This window comes from Giraffa tippelskirchi, chromosome 2 (assembly GCF_054371585.1).
Source record: "Giraffa tippelskirchi isolate mGirTip1 chromosome 2, T2T-mGirTip1v1.2.pri, whole genome shotgun sequence".
NCBI classification, from domain to species: domain Eukaryota; kingdom Metazoa; phylum Chordata; class Mammalia; order Artiodactyla; family Giraffidae; genus Giraffa; species Giraffa tippelskirchi.
In genome coordinates this window covers 128,634,938-128,647,662 of record NC_137276.1, presented here as the reverse complement: position 1 = coordinate 128,647,662, position 12,725 = coordinate 128,634,938, and the positions used below count along the sequence as shown (strand labels likewise).

At 48.3% G+C, this 12,725-nt stretch overlaps 1 protein-coding gene across 1 annotated transcript in view; it reads left to right on the top strand.

The window, feature by feature from the left end:
• The first annotated feature begins 731 nt into the window (after positions 1–731).
• The window catches only part of RARRES1 (retinoic acid receptor responder 1), a 44,053-nt gene continuing 32,059 nt past the window's right edge, over positions 732–12,725 (top strand). The window contains exon 1 of the mRNA XM_081570659.1: positions 732–1,043. Within this exon, the coding sequence (XP_081426785.1) occupies positions 771–1,043 (273 nt within the window). The 5' untranslated portion in view covers positions 732–770. The remainder of the gene's footprint in view (positions 1,044–12,725) is intronic.

Here is a 12,725-nt window from a genome sequence, read left to right as displayed (position 1 = left end):
GTTTGTGGCTTAAGAACAATGGCTATCTCGTTCCTTCACTGCCACGTGTCTAAAAAGAGTCGTCAACCCTTGCTGCCCCCACAGAGCTACAGCCCAATCCATGCCTCACTTCGCCAGACTCTGGTTTCCACTCCCACCTGCGCCCCACCAGGGTTATCAACGTTTCCAAGTCCAGTAGGGCCTCTAGGTTCTTATCAGCTTACCACCGCAGCCCCCTCTCTAGCCCCAATTCTCTGGGTATCTGGCTCACTTCAAAGTCATTGGGCTGTGAGGACCCCATCAATGCCAGCGTCACGTCCTGTTCTCCACCCGTTTCCAATTTCTTCTGGGAAATAAGCTCCAAGCCTTGAAAAACTGAAGCAGGTTTGCTCTGTAACCCTGAGGGCTTCGAAATCACAGCAACCGCAGCCAGAAACCAGGTCCCCGAGCTAGGTTGTGGGCGCGGGGTGGCGCCTGGCCGCGCTCCCTGGAGAGAGAAGTCTCCACTGCCCCTCGTCCCCCTGCCCGCGCGGCCCCGGCCAGACACCCCAGCCCCGCGCCGCGGAGGCGCCGCCGCGTCCGGGTACCGAGCCGGGGCAGCTGGAGCTCGGGCGGAGTGGGGCGGGGCGGAGGGGTCCAGGGGTTGCGGGAAACGCGGACAGGGAGCCGGACGCCCTCCAGCAGGCCGCCCTGGGGGCGGAGGGGAGGGGCCCGCCCGGCCTTATTTCCTCAAGCGCCGGCGCCGCCCACTCGAAGCTCGGACCGGTCGAGCGCCGAGCCGACCCGCGTCCATGCAGCTCCGCAGGCAACCGCTTTCCGCTCCCCCTCCGGGGGACACGCGCCCCGCGGCCCAGCGGCTCGCGGTACCGCTGCTACTGCTGCTCGCCCTTCAGGGGGCGGCGGCGTCCGGGGGGCCCGAGGACTCCGGGTGGCTCCAGGACGCGGAGCCTTCGAGCCGGCTCCTCACGCAGGCGGCGCGCGCGGCGCTGCACTTCTTCAACTTCCGCGCCGCCTCGCCCAGCGCCCTTCAAGTGCTGGCGAACGTGCAGGACGGCCGCGCGTGGGTGAGTACCCGAGCGGCACGGGGGGCGCGCCCGGGGACCGGCCGCCAGCCTCGTGGGCGGTGACTGCTGTACGCGCGCGCCGGCGGGACCGCGATGCGCCAGGTGCGGAACCAGCCCGGAACAGTTCCCGCGCGTGGAAGGGTCCGTCGGCGCGCAGAGTCCGCGGAAAGCTGACTTGTTCTTTCTGGCATTTACAAGGCCATAAAGAATTTTCGCAGGGTAGCTCCCATACCTGGGAAATAGGTACATGGGGAAACTGAGGAACAGGCCCTAAAGGCCAGGCTTGATCTTTCCAGAGTTGGTTGCCATGAGGTGGTCATCGAATGCACGACCCACCAGTGGCTTGAGCGTCAGTTTTTCCAAATCCAAGCCAGTTCCCATGCCGAACCGTGGACGTTCCCTTGTCAAATACAGGCTGTCTTGCAAGGGTTTAGGATAATATTGCAGTTTACGCGTTGGCCTAGCCAGGAACCTTCGTAATCCTGGCGTCTGCTTTCATTGAATAAGAGTGAATGACCCAGGGCTGTTGTGTTTTTAAATGGAATGAATGAGAATTTGGCAGCCGGTTGTTTGGTTGCTGATTTCAAGGCTGTAGGTACCATTTTGTGTCCGTGGAGCTACGTTGCTTTTTCAAGTAGAAGATGACTACGAAAGTTACAGAACTACACTGTCCCCAAAGTAATGATGCTCTTTCCAGCAACCCCACAATATTCCACACAGCCTGTAGACTCAGCATCGAGGAATCTAGAGTTTAATGAAGAGGGTAAAGAGAGAATTTTAAGGAGTGGCAGTAGAAGTTTTAAGATAGTTCTAGACGTGGTGTTGGGGGGGTGAGAGTACCATTTGGAAGAGAACGCCTTGGTTCTTCAAAGACTTAACCCTGTACCCAGTTTGGCTAGATTTATTGACTGGTGAAAGCTTTTTTTTTTTTTTTCCTCTAGAAAAAGGCAACCTATGCTTGTCACTTGTAACAGACCTTGGTGTCTCAAGGAGGTTCAGTTTAACACTACCCCCGCCACACTTCCCCACAGAGAAGTGAGGGACTAGAGCTTGAGAACTTTCTATCAAAGTGGAGAGTAGCCACGTCCCAGAGCCCGAACAGCACCCCCCCCCCACACTCCCTGCCTGGAGATTTGCTCCCTGCTTATCAGTGGAAAGGATTCTCTACAGAAAGCCAAGCTCAGATTTCTAAACTGCACCAGGAACTTTTCAGTCCCAGAAATGTTTTTCTTCCTTCTAACCATTAAAGAATTAAATAATAAAATAATTTGCATTTTCATGCATTTAGTTATCCCTTTATTTTTTATTTATATAATTTTAATTTTTAAAACCTTTTTATTTTATATTGGAGTGCTGATTAACAAAGCTTTGATAGTTTCAGGTGAACAGCAGAGGGACTCAGCCATACATGTACATGTATCTGTTCTCCCCAAACTCTCCTCCCATCCAGGATGCCATGTAACATTGAGCCGAGGTCCCTGTGCTATACAGTAGGACCTTTCTGGTTCAGTTCAGTTCAGTCGCTCAGTCGTGTCCAACTCTTTGCGACCCCATGAATTGCCGCACGCCAGGCCTCCCTGTCCATCACCAGCTCCTGGAGTTTACCCAAACTCATGTCCATCGAGTCGGTGATGCCATCCAGCCGTCTCATCCTCTGTCACACCCTTCTCCTCCTGCCCCCAATCCTTCCCAGCATCAGGGTCTTTTCCAGTGAGTCAACTCTTCACATGAGGTGGCCAAAGTATTGGAGTTTCAGCTTCAACATCAGTCCTTCCAATGAACACCCAGGGCTGATCTCCTTTAGGATGGACTGGTTGGCTCTCCTTGCAGTCCAAGGGACTCTCAAGAGTCTTCTCCAACACCACAGTTCAAAAGCATCAATTCTTCGGCGCTCAGCTTTCTTTATAGTCCAACTCTCACATCCATACATGACTACTGGAAAAACCATAGCCTTGACTGCTGCTGCTGCTGCTAAGTCGCTTCAGTCATGTCCGACTCTGTGCGACCCCATAGACGGCGCAGCCCACCAGGCTCCCCCGTCCCTGGGATTCTCCAGGCAAGAATACTGGAGTGGGTTGCTGTTTCTTTCTCCAGTGCATGAAAGGGAAAAGTGAAAGTGAAGTCGCTCAGTCGTCCGACTCTTAGCGACCCCATGGACTGTAGCCCACCAGCCTCCTCCGTCCATGGGATTTTCCAGGCAAGAGTACTGGAGTGGGGTGCCATTGCCTTCTCCGATAGCCTTGACTAGACGGACCTTTGTTGGCAAAGTAATGTCTCTGCTTTTTAATATGCTGTCTAGGTTGGTCATAACTTTGCTTCCAAAGAGTAAGCGTCTTTTAATTTCATGGCTGCAATCACCATCTGCAGTGATTTTGGAGCCCACAAAATAAAGTCTGGCACTATTTCCACTGTTTTGCCATCTATTTCCCATGAACTGATGGAACCAGATGCCATGATCTTAGTTTTCTGAATGTTGAGCTTTAAGCCAACTTTTTCACTCTCCTCTCTCACTTTCATCAAGAAGCTTTTTAGTTCTTCACTTTCTGCCTTGCTGGTTACCCTCTTTTAAAAAAAATAAAATAAAATTTGTGGCATCTTTCACAAAATAAACTAGCTCTCAAAATCCAAGTGAGTGAAGAAAATTTTTCCTTTCTTATCCAGAGAGCTTAGTTACTCTTTTCATCTGTAATAATATAAAGAGATGCTCCTTTTTGGCCTAAAAAATCCCAGAGGTGTGGGGATAATCAATAAATTAGAGAGATATTCATGAAAGGGAAGTGGAGTTAAGTAGAAGAACCCAGAGCATTGACCCTAAGAAAGGATACATTCCTGTGATCCTCTGGTTTACCTTTACATTTCCTCCCAAAATGATTATAAATGTTTTAACATCAGGGAGCCAAGGAAGAGAACTTTGTGACTTTCAGGGCCAAGACTCTCGAGAGACTAAAGTGGTTTCAGTTTCTATGGAAATTCAATGAAATTCCTTGATTGAAATCACTTGATTGATTGAAACTACTTGAATGAGAAGAGACCTTTAATGCAAGGAATTTCTGCTTCAATTACATGAGCAGTTGTATCATTGACAAGAGGTGGAAAATGATAGACTCTCAACTACTTTATCCAATCAGTGCATTAGTAGAGTAAGTGCTGAGTTGCTGCACAATGTCTTTCATTCCTCCAGGACTGACTCTGGGTTTAGCAGGTGGCTGGGTGGGTAAGAGAAGTGTCTCTGGTAGCATACTTCTCCATCCTCTGGGTAATATTTTGTCCCTTAGTAAGATGAGAGACTGGGCCCAACTCAGGGTTTTCAAGCTAATGGCACACTGGTGGGTTATGACATCTATTTAGTGGTTGCAGTTGTTTTATGTTTGTTTTTAATGAAACAATTTGGAATACAAATTGTTTAGCGTGCATTGCAGAGTAAAGGTAAGTAGTGCCTCAAAATATTGCAAACATACATGTAGGAAATGGTTCATTATGAAACATGCAGTTCTTGTGCATTTCAGTTGAAAAAAATTTGAAAGGCCGTGAGCCAGATGATTTTTAAGACCTCTTCCAGCTCTGAAATTTCTTAATACTAAGTGATTTTTCGGTTCTGGATGAATCCTTTATTTTAGGAACACTGTTGCCCTCTAGTGGTAAAATGCAGTAACAGTAACAGTGAAAGTGTTAGTCACCCAGTCGTGTCCCACTCTTCGCCTCCACATGGCTGTCCGTGGAATTCTCCAGGTAAGAACACTGGAGTGAGTTACCATTCCCTTCTCCAGGGGATCTTCCTGACCCAGGGATCAAACCTGGGTCTCCTGCATTGCAGGCAGATTCTTTACCATCTGGCCACCCGCTATGGTAGTAAATGCAAGTATTGAGATTCTCAAGTCAGAACTAGCTGGTGAAACCACTTGTGAGTATTCTGTTTTATTTACTGATCATAAGGAGAGATTGTAAGGAGAGAGTCATAGTGACGGACACAGGCATCCCTCACTGCCCCTGTCTGATGACCTCTCTTTCCCAACAGTAAGCTACCCTTCCATGACCAGAAGGCTCCTGTTTCTCTGATGCCGCAGGCCCCAGAGCATGGAAGGTTGTGGTGTTGAGAGCTCCTATGCTACCCAGGGTACCCTGGATAAGCCTGCTCCCAACCACCTGGGGCTGTCCCTTACAGTGAGGCGAGTACGCTCAGGACACTTGTAAGACCTACGACCACTAGTCCCTGCCCCAAGCAGCTGGTGAGAAGCCAGCCTTTCCCTGGCATTTAGAAAGACTGGTGAGATCTTTGTGTGCACAGACTTAAGAACAAAGGCAACCCATTTGAAATCAGCCCTTGTTTGGGGATTGCTCAGAGGACAAGGCCACGACCTGGTTGGAACATTAATCAAAACAGTTGATCAAAACAGTAAGGCAGGGGGGAATTATGCCCAAACCTTAACTGCTTCCATTTAAATGAAAACAGCAAATATAAAACTATCACCTGTCTTTTGGTGTAGCATGAAGGACATTAATTGGCACTCCTTGCAGTCTTTCCAGCAAGAAGATCCACCCATAGTGGGCATCTGTGACTTTCACTTACTTACAATAGCAGAAGCACTTGAAAGAATACAGTTCACAATCCTCTCCTTTTACTTCTGACTTTTCTTGCCTAACCCTGACTCACTCATACTCAGTTAACCAGCAAGAGTTTTTAGAGACTTCATCAATTCTTTTTACAGTATTCAACTTGGGTTTTGTGGACTTATGTTTTTTCTGCCTACTCTTCACCAGTTTACTTAACAATTTTGCAGCTAGGTAATGGGTACACCTGACACAGGCAAGTTTCAGAGCAAAACAGCTGACTTCTGTTGAGCATCCCTCCCCCTCCCCACAGGTGGCCTGGCTGCTGTGGCCCCCACCCCTCGCTCCCACAGTGTCTATGGGCAGAACAAAGCGTGTCCACTGAGCTGGCAAGGCAGCTGGGAGAGCGCCTAGTATACTAAGAAAAAGCTTCTTCCTTTACCCCTTTTCAATCTATAAAGCACTTTAATACAGCATAATTCATCTAATTACAGCTCTCCTTGAAGTCTTCTCTCCATTAATGTCAATCATTCAGAGGTGATGGTTCACTAGAAAAGCAATGCATCAAGCAGACCGTAGAAAAGAAAAACTGGAGAATGAAGAAGGCTGCAGTGAATATGGAGGGGAAGGATATGTAATAAAACCCTAAAGTGAAAGAATCTCTACTTTTCACACAAGGAAGGCTTCTCAGTGCTTTTATAGCCCTCGTGAAAGAACCACAGGGGGATGGCTATTGGCAGGATGACGGTGGTGCTCCTCAGCGCCCTCTGCTGTGTTGATGAAACATAACAATCCAGAAAGCGCAGAACAGAGACCTTCCAGGGCACTGCGCCTGCTGAAATGGCACCGGTGCCCCCCATGTCTCTGCCCACCTTCCCCCGCCCCTGCCCCGCCCACAGTGCCCACCTAGCCTGCAGACTCTGACTGCAGAGTTTTGGTCCAGCACTGAAGTGGAAAAGGCCCTGAGGTTAAACCTAGCCTTGGCCTTCCCGGCCTTGTCCTTCAGTCACCCGAGCCAGCTGCAAGTGAGCTGGCAAGTAGGAATGCTTTTAACCAGCTTGTAAGAAGTTGCTTTTGAATCACACACATTTTTTTTTTACTAGCCCACAACCTTTCACTCATCTTGCCACATGGGGTGTCAGAGCCAAGGATGCGTGTGATCACAGAGGGTTAATCTTGGCCCCAAATAAAGACCACTGCTGGTGGGTCACACACACACACACACACACACACACACACACACACACACACACACACACACACACACACACACACACACACACACACACACACACACTCTCTCTCTCTCTCTCTCTCTCTCTCTCTCTCTCTCTCTCTCTCTCTCTCTCTCTCTCTCCCAAATTCCACCCGACCCTTGATCTCAGAGCATCAGCATGAATCACTTAGAGATTCATTCACACTTCTGCAGGCTTGGCATTTATTCACCTTTGTGATGGTCCCCAGTTTAAGAGGTTTGCACAGAGTTAGTCCCATAGTAGCAGTAGCACTTCTCCACCCTGGGTTACTTCTTAGAATCATTCAGGACGTCTCTGGCCAGTTAAGTTGAGTTAGGAAAGAGTCTTGTACCATAGCTGTGTAGGAGATGATGTGTCTGAATCCGGATGGCCCCAAGGGAGGTGCCCACACAGACCACTAGGAAGGATCATAAATAATTTTGTATCTGTATTGATTTCACTGCTGTGGCAAATGACCACAATCTTTGTAGGAAAAAACAGCTCCCACAAATTCATTCTCTTATGATTCTGGAGGTCAGAAGACTGAAATCAGTCTCACTGGGCTAAGATCTAGGTGTTGAAAGGGCTGTGTTTCCTCTGGAAGTTCTAGGGGAGAATCCATTTCCTTGCCTTTTCCAGCTTCTAAAGGCTGCCTTCACTCCTTGGCTCGCTCCCCATCCTCCATGTTCATAGCCAGCAGGAAGCATCTGATGATAACACTACCGTCTCCTTGTAAGGACCCGTGTGAGTACACTGGGCCCACCTGGATGAGCCAGGATACCCTGTCGAGCTCAGGGTCCTTAACCTGATCGTACTGGCCATGTCCCCTCTGCCTTGTAACATGTGCAGAGGTTCAAGAGGTTAGGATGTGGACCTCTTTGGGGGGCCACTCCTCAGCCCACCACACCCAGCTTCTGGGTGACTGTGAGCCGATGCAAGTACTTGCCACACTGCCAGACACGTGACTCTGCTCAAGGGCAGCTCTGGCTGATCTCTGCAGCCCCAGTAACCTCTTCACCCCCCAGCACACCTGCTCTTCATACTCTGTCTTGACTGGCACTTGACTGTAGGCTGCTTTGTGCTCCTGCCCCGCACACGTGTCAGCTTCTACAGGGTGGAGGCCATCCCTTCTCTTTATCTCTTCCACTGTACTGACGAAGGGACTTGCTAAAGACAATAGGAAGAACTGGCTTAGGAGGAGCTGATTTCCCCATCTTCAACCAAATGCTGAATAATCAAGTGACGGTCAGTTCTATGTTGGCAAGAAGTTGAAAGTCTCCAAGTCTAATAGTCAATGATTCTATACCCTTGAATTTTTCTGACTACAAACCCCAAAAGAAAAATATTTAAATATGTAGAGCATAGTGATTATGATATTAAAATTAGATGAAAACAAAGGCAGCTGGAAGGGTGTTGGGACCACTGGGCACCTGGAACAGGAGGCCGGGCCGGGTCCCAACCCCTTCCCAACCTGCCTACAGCACCTCGAATCCCTCACAAAACCAGCCTTGCCTGAGGAGCCCCATCCTGGGCCAGAGGGGAAGCAGAGGGGAGCACTGCCTCTGACCCCTCCCACTCCAGCTCTTTGGGGTCAAGAACTCATCCCCAGAGCTGGCCAAACAGGTTAACCCATAGTAGTCTGCCTGTCTCTCTCCACTACTCCTTAGCCTGATGGTGTCCAAGGCAGAGATCCCCTTCATCCCCACGGGATAGGGCCTGATCTGAAGGTCACTGACTTTTGCTCCATGCATTGCATTCACCTTATCTGACATTGCCCGAGAGAAGGAAAATGCGGTGAAATAAGTCCAGGGTATAATGTAATACACTAATGTTCTCCCTGTCCAGAACATAAGTGCAGCGCAGCAATTTTTATCCACAAATGAGTTGTTTACTTGTCTCCAACTAAGCCTGACTCATAAAACTAACCTTATAAAATGAAGAAGTTTGCTTTTCCTGGAATGGCATGACATTTATGTTTTCTTACCAAACGGGAAGGCTGGAGGGGACATTTAGAAGCCGAGTCTGTTAGGTCAGTGAAGCTCACTGTGCTCCCGAGGGGAGATTAGCATCAGCTGTGAGCTCTTGACAACTGGCCTGTCCCTGCCGCCCACCCCCTAGGTGTGGGAGCATGAAGTTTAAGGCTATCACCGCAGGCTCTAAGGCCACATGAAGGGACTGTGCCTAGAAACCAACGGCAGAGGGGAAAAACACGAGACAGTCTTTCCCTAAAACGTAGAGTTTTCTTTTTCTTTTGTTTTTTTTGGCCACACCGCATGGCATGTAGGATCTTAGTTCCCCAACTAGGGATCAAACCTACACCCCCTTCAGTGGCAGTGGGGATTCCTGACCATTGGACCACCAGGAATTCCCAAGGGTTTTCTTTGTAGAGATGAGTTTTGGGCAGAATCATGTCTTTGGAGACTCCCAGAGTCATGGCATTTTCGCGGCCCCTACAGCAGCTGGCAGCAAGATTTCTCTGGGTTCCTGCCCTACTCCTCCATTTGCCCAGGTTTTTGTTGGATTTGATTGAGTTTAAGGGGATGTTAGGTTTTTAAAATGTGCTCTTAGAATAATAAATACCTATTCTCCATCCCTTATTAGGTTCCTCAGTTTTACATTCAATACTCACACCCCATATTTCAGTGACTTTTAAACAAGCAAGCAAGCATTGTATAGTATCTAACATAATGATAGTCTGGACATGTGCTGGAGGAAACATCTTTGATCCCACTGACATGGAAACAAAAGCTTTGTGTTTTACAGAAAACAGCTTTTTACTGAAAACTGAGACACAACTTAGTGGAGTCGCTATTGGAACGTCTGATTTTTAACTTCTGGATAAAAATTGTATTACATGGCCAAGTCGCTACCCATGTAGCAGGAAACAAAGGAGCGAATTTTCTTCAAAAACAATTTTAGGGACTTGCCTGGTGGTCTAGGGACTCCCCAGGTGGTGCTGGTGGTAAAGAACCCACCTGCCAGTGTAGGAGATGTAAGAGACTCAGGTTTGATCCTGTGTTAGAAAGATCCCCTGGAGAAGGAAATGGCAACCCACTCCAGTATTCTTGCCTGGAGAATTCCATGGATAGAGGAGCCTGGTGGCAAAGAGTTGGACACGACTGAAATGACTTAGCAAACATTCACGCGCTGGTGGTCCAATGGATAAGACTCTGAGTTTCCAGTGCAGGGGACCCAGATTCAATCCTTGGTCAGGGAAGTAGATTCTACATACCACAACAAAGATTGAAGATCCCTCATGCTGCAACTAAAACCCAGTGCAGCCTAAATAAATAAATATACAAATAATAAAATAAACTTATCTCCTTTAACCCTTAAGACAACCATAATCCGTTCATTTCTTTTTAATCCAGACTACCTACTCCAGATATCCCTGCTTGAAAAACAGCACATCCTATGTCATCATGGAGTTTATCAGTTGCATCCCCTGAAACAGAGAGTAGACCTGTCCCCTGAACTTCATAAGGCATCATGACCTGATTTGCCAGAGACCCCAGGTGGACCAGAATTTACGATAACACTCCTCCATTTCATTCAGGCTCATGATACCCTCAGGCCTTTGGAGAGAATTAATGGTCATGTCCTTCATCCCCTGCTCATCTGTCTTCTAGTGACCACCTCTAGTGTTTACTTGCTGTCCCTCCCTCTGAACTTCAGTGCCAGAGAGACGTTCTCAAAGTGTGGTCCCTGGAGCAGCCGCAGCATCCCCTGGAACTGGTGAAAATGCAGGGGTGTAGGCCCCACTCCCGGTTTACTGAATCAGAACTGGAGTGGGGCCAGTGTCTTCGTTAGCATGCCCTCCAGGAGAGTCTGTTCCAGCTCCAGTTTGAGACCCATTGCTCTAGAATAAAGTCTCTGAAGACACCTTCTCTAATCTGGCCCCATCCATCATGGGAACCTCCACTCCAAGTATCCCCGTCACTAACTTGCTAGTCTCCCCAGCCTGGCTGCTCACCTCTCTTCCTTGTCCTGAGTGCCCTCACCTTCTCTCTCCCTTCCCTCGTCCTCCTGGAGATTCCTGTTCATGTGCTGCACTGACTGAAGCTCCCACTTAAGCCTTGCCTGAAAGGGTACATCCAGGGCCTCCTTCCAGAGTCTTGGATGATCCTCACTTCCATACTTCTGTGGGTTATTGTGCCCACAAAAAAGCTGTGTTGAATTCCTAACCCCTGTACCTGTGATTACAACCTTGCTTGGAAATAACAGAGTCTTTGCAGGTGTATTCAGGTTAAGATAAGGCTATATTGGGTTAGCATGGGCCCTAAACCCAGTGACTGGTGACCTTATCAGAAGGTCATGTGAAGATACAGAGAGAAGAACACCATTTAAAGACAGAGGCAGAGACTGGAGTGATACAGCTGCAAGCCAGGAACACCAAGGTTTGCCTGCCACCACCAGAAACTCAGAGAGGCAAGAAGGGATTCTATCCAGAGCCTCAGAGGGACTCGACAACACCTTGATTTTGGACTTCTAGCCTTGAGAGCTGTGAAAGAATTCATGTCTGTCCTGTTAAGGCACACAGCTTGTGGTACTTCATTACAGCAGCCTTAGGAAACAGGACATGTCCTGCCTGGCCATCTTCCTTCCAGAAGGTCTTCACTGTCTTGTCCACAGCAAACATGGTTATAAGCACGGTCCAGCTCTGTCAGTCTCTCTGTCCCTTCCTCCCTGTCTCATACCTCACGCACACATACACTTCCCACGCACACCCCGGGCAGCTTTCCTTCTGCCCTCTCTCAGAGGGAGTGACTGGGTCTGTATGTGTGACCTCTGTGCTGTACGAGGGAAGAGCAGGGGTCTGGAGCCAGGCTTCACTACTTAGTACCTCTGTGACTTGGTGTAATGCCTTAACTTTGGGCAAGTGCCTCAGTTTCTTCATCCTTAAATGGGGATAAGATCAGTACTTCCCTGAAAGGACTCTTGTGCTGTGATAAGTACTTCCTGGGCACTGTGTCGAGCCACATGAAGCATGTAGTGAGAGTTCAGTATATTTGACATGCATATTGTAGCTTTTATCATGACGCTGCCCAGGGGCTAGCAGGATGCTTAATAAATGAATAAGCCCTGAATAAATGCTTGACATTGATTTGATAGGGATTTGAGGAGCATTTTTTTGTTTATTAAAAAGTATCTAGTGAGATGAGTCGTACTTTGAAGGCATTCTCTGGTACACTTTATTAAACAGGACTTATAAAGTGGCCTGTTTCCCTCCCAAATGACTGCAAGTGAAGAGAAGTGTTAGTCTCTCAGTCGTGTCTGACTCTTTGCTATCCCGTGGACTGCAGCCACCCAGGCTCCTCTGTCCATGGAATTCTCCAGGCCAGAATACTGGAGCGGGTTGCCATTCCCTTCTTCAGGGGATCTTCCCAACCCAGGGATCAAATCTGCATCTCCCGCATTGCAGGCAGATACTTTACCATCTGAGCCACCAGGGATGCCCCAAATCAAAGTGCTGGTCACTTTTCTAAAGAGCCTGTCCTGAGAGAGGGTGGCTGCAGGGGACTATCCTTGTTCATGGCCTTTGGGGACAAAAACCAAGAAACCTATAAAATCAACAGAACACACAAAAAACAGGTTAGAACATGAAGTACATCATTGGTGGTCCATGACTGAAATGCATTTACTTCTAGGCTGTAGTACATAAGTCTTCTTTTATACATAATTAGAAATCTGTAGCAAAGAGTTGCTAATTCATTCCTTTAGGTTATACAGCCACACGGTCAATTGCTTTGTTTGCTGACTTGTTGTTTATATAAAAAGCCTCATTCTGGAAAAGATCAGAGCAAGGTGCTGTGCCCCGGGCCGTGCTTTAAGAGAGGGATGTGGAGCTTCTTAATCTGTTTGCAGATGGGCAGTTTTGGCAGCATGAGGATGGGAGGAA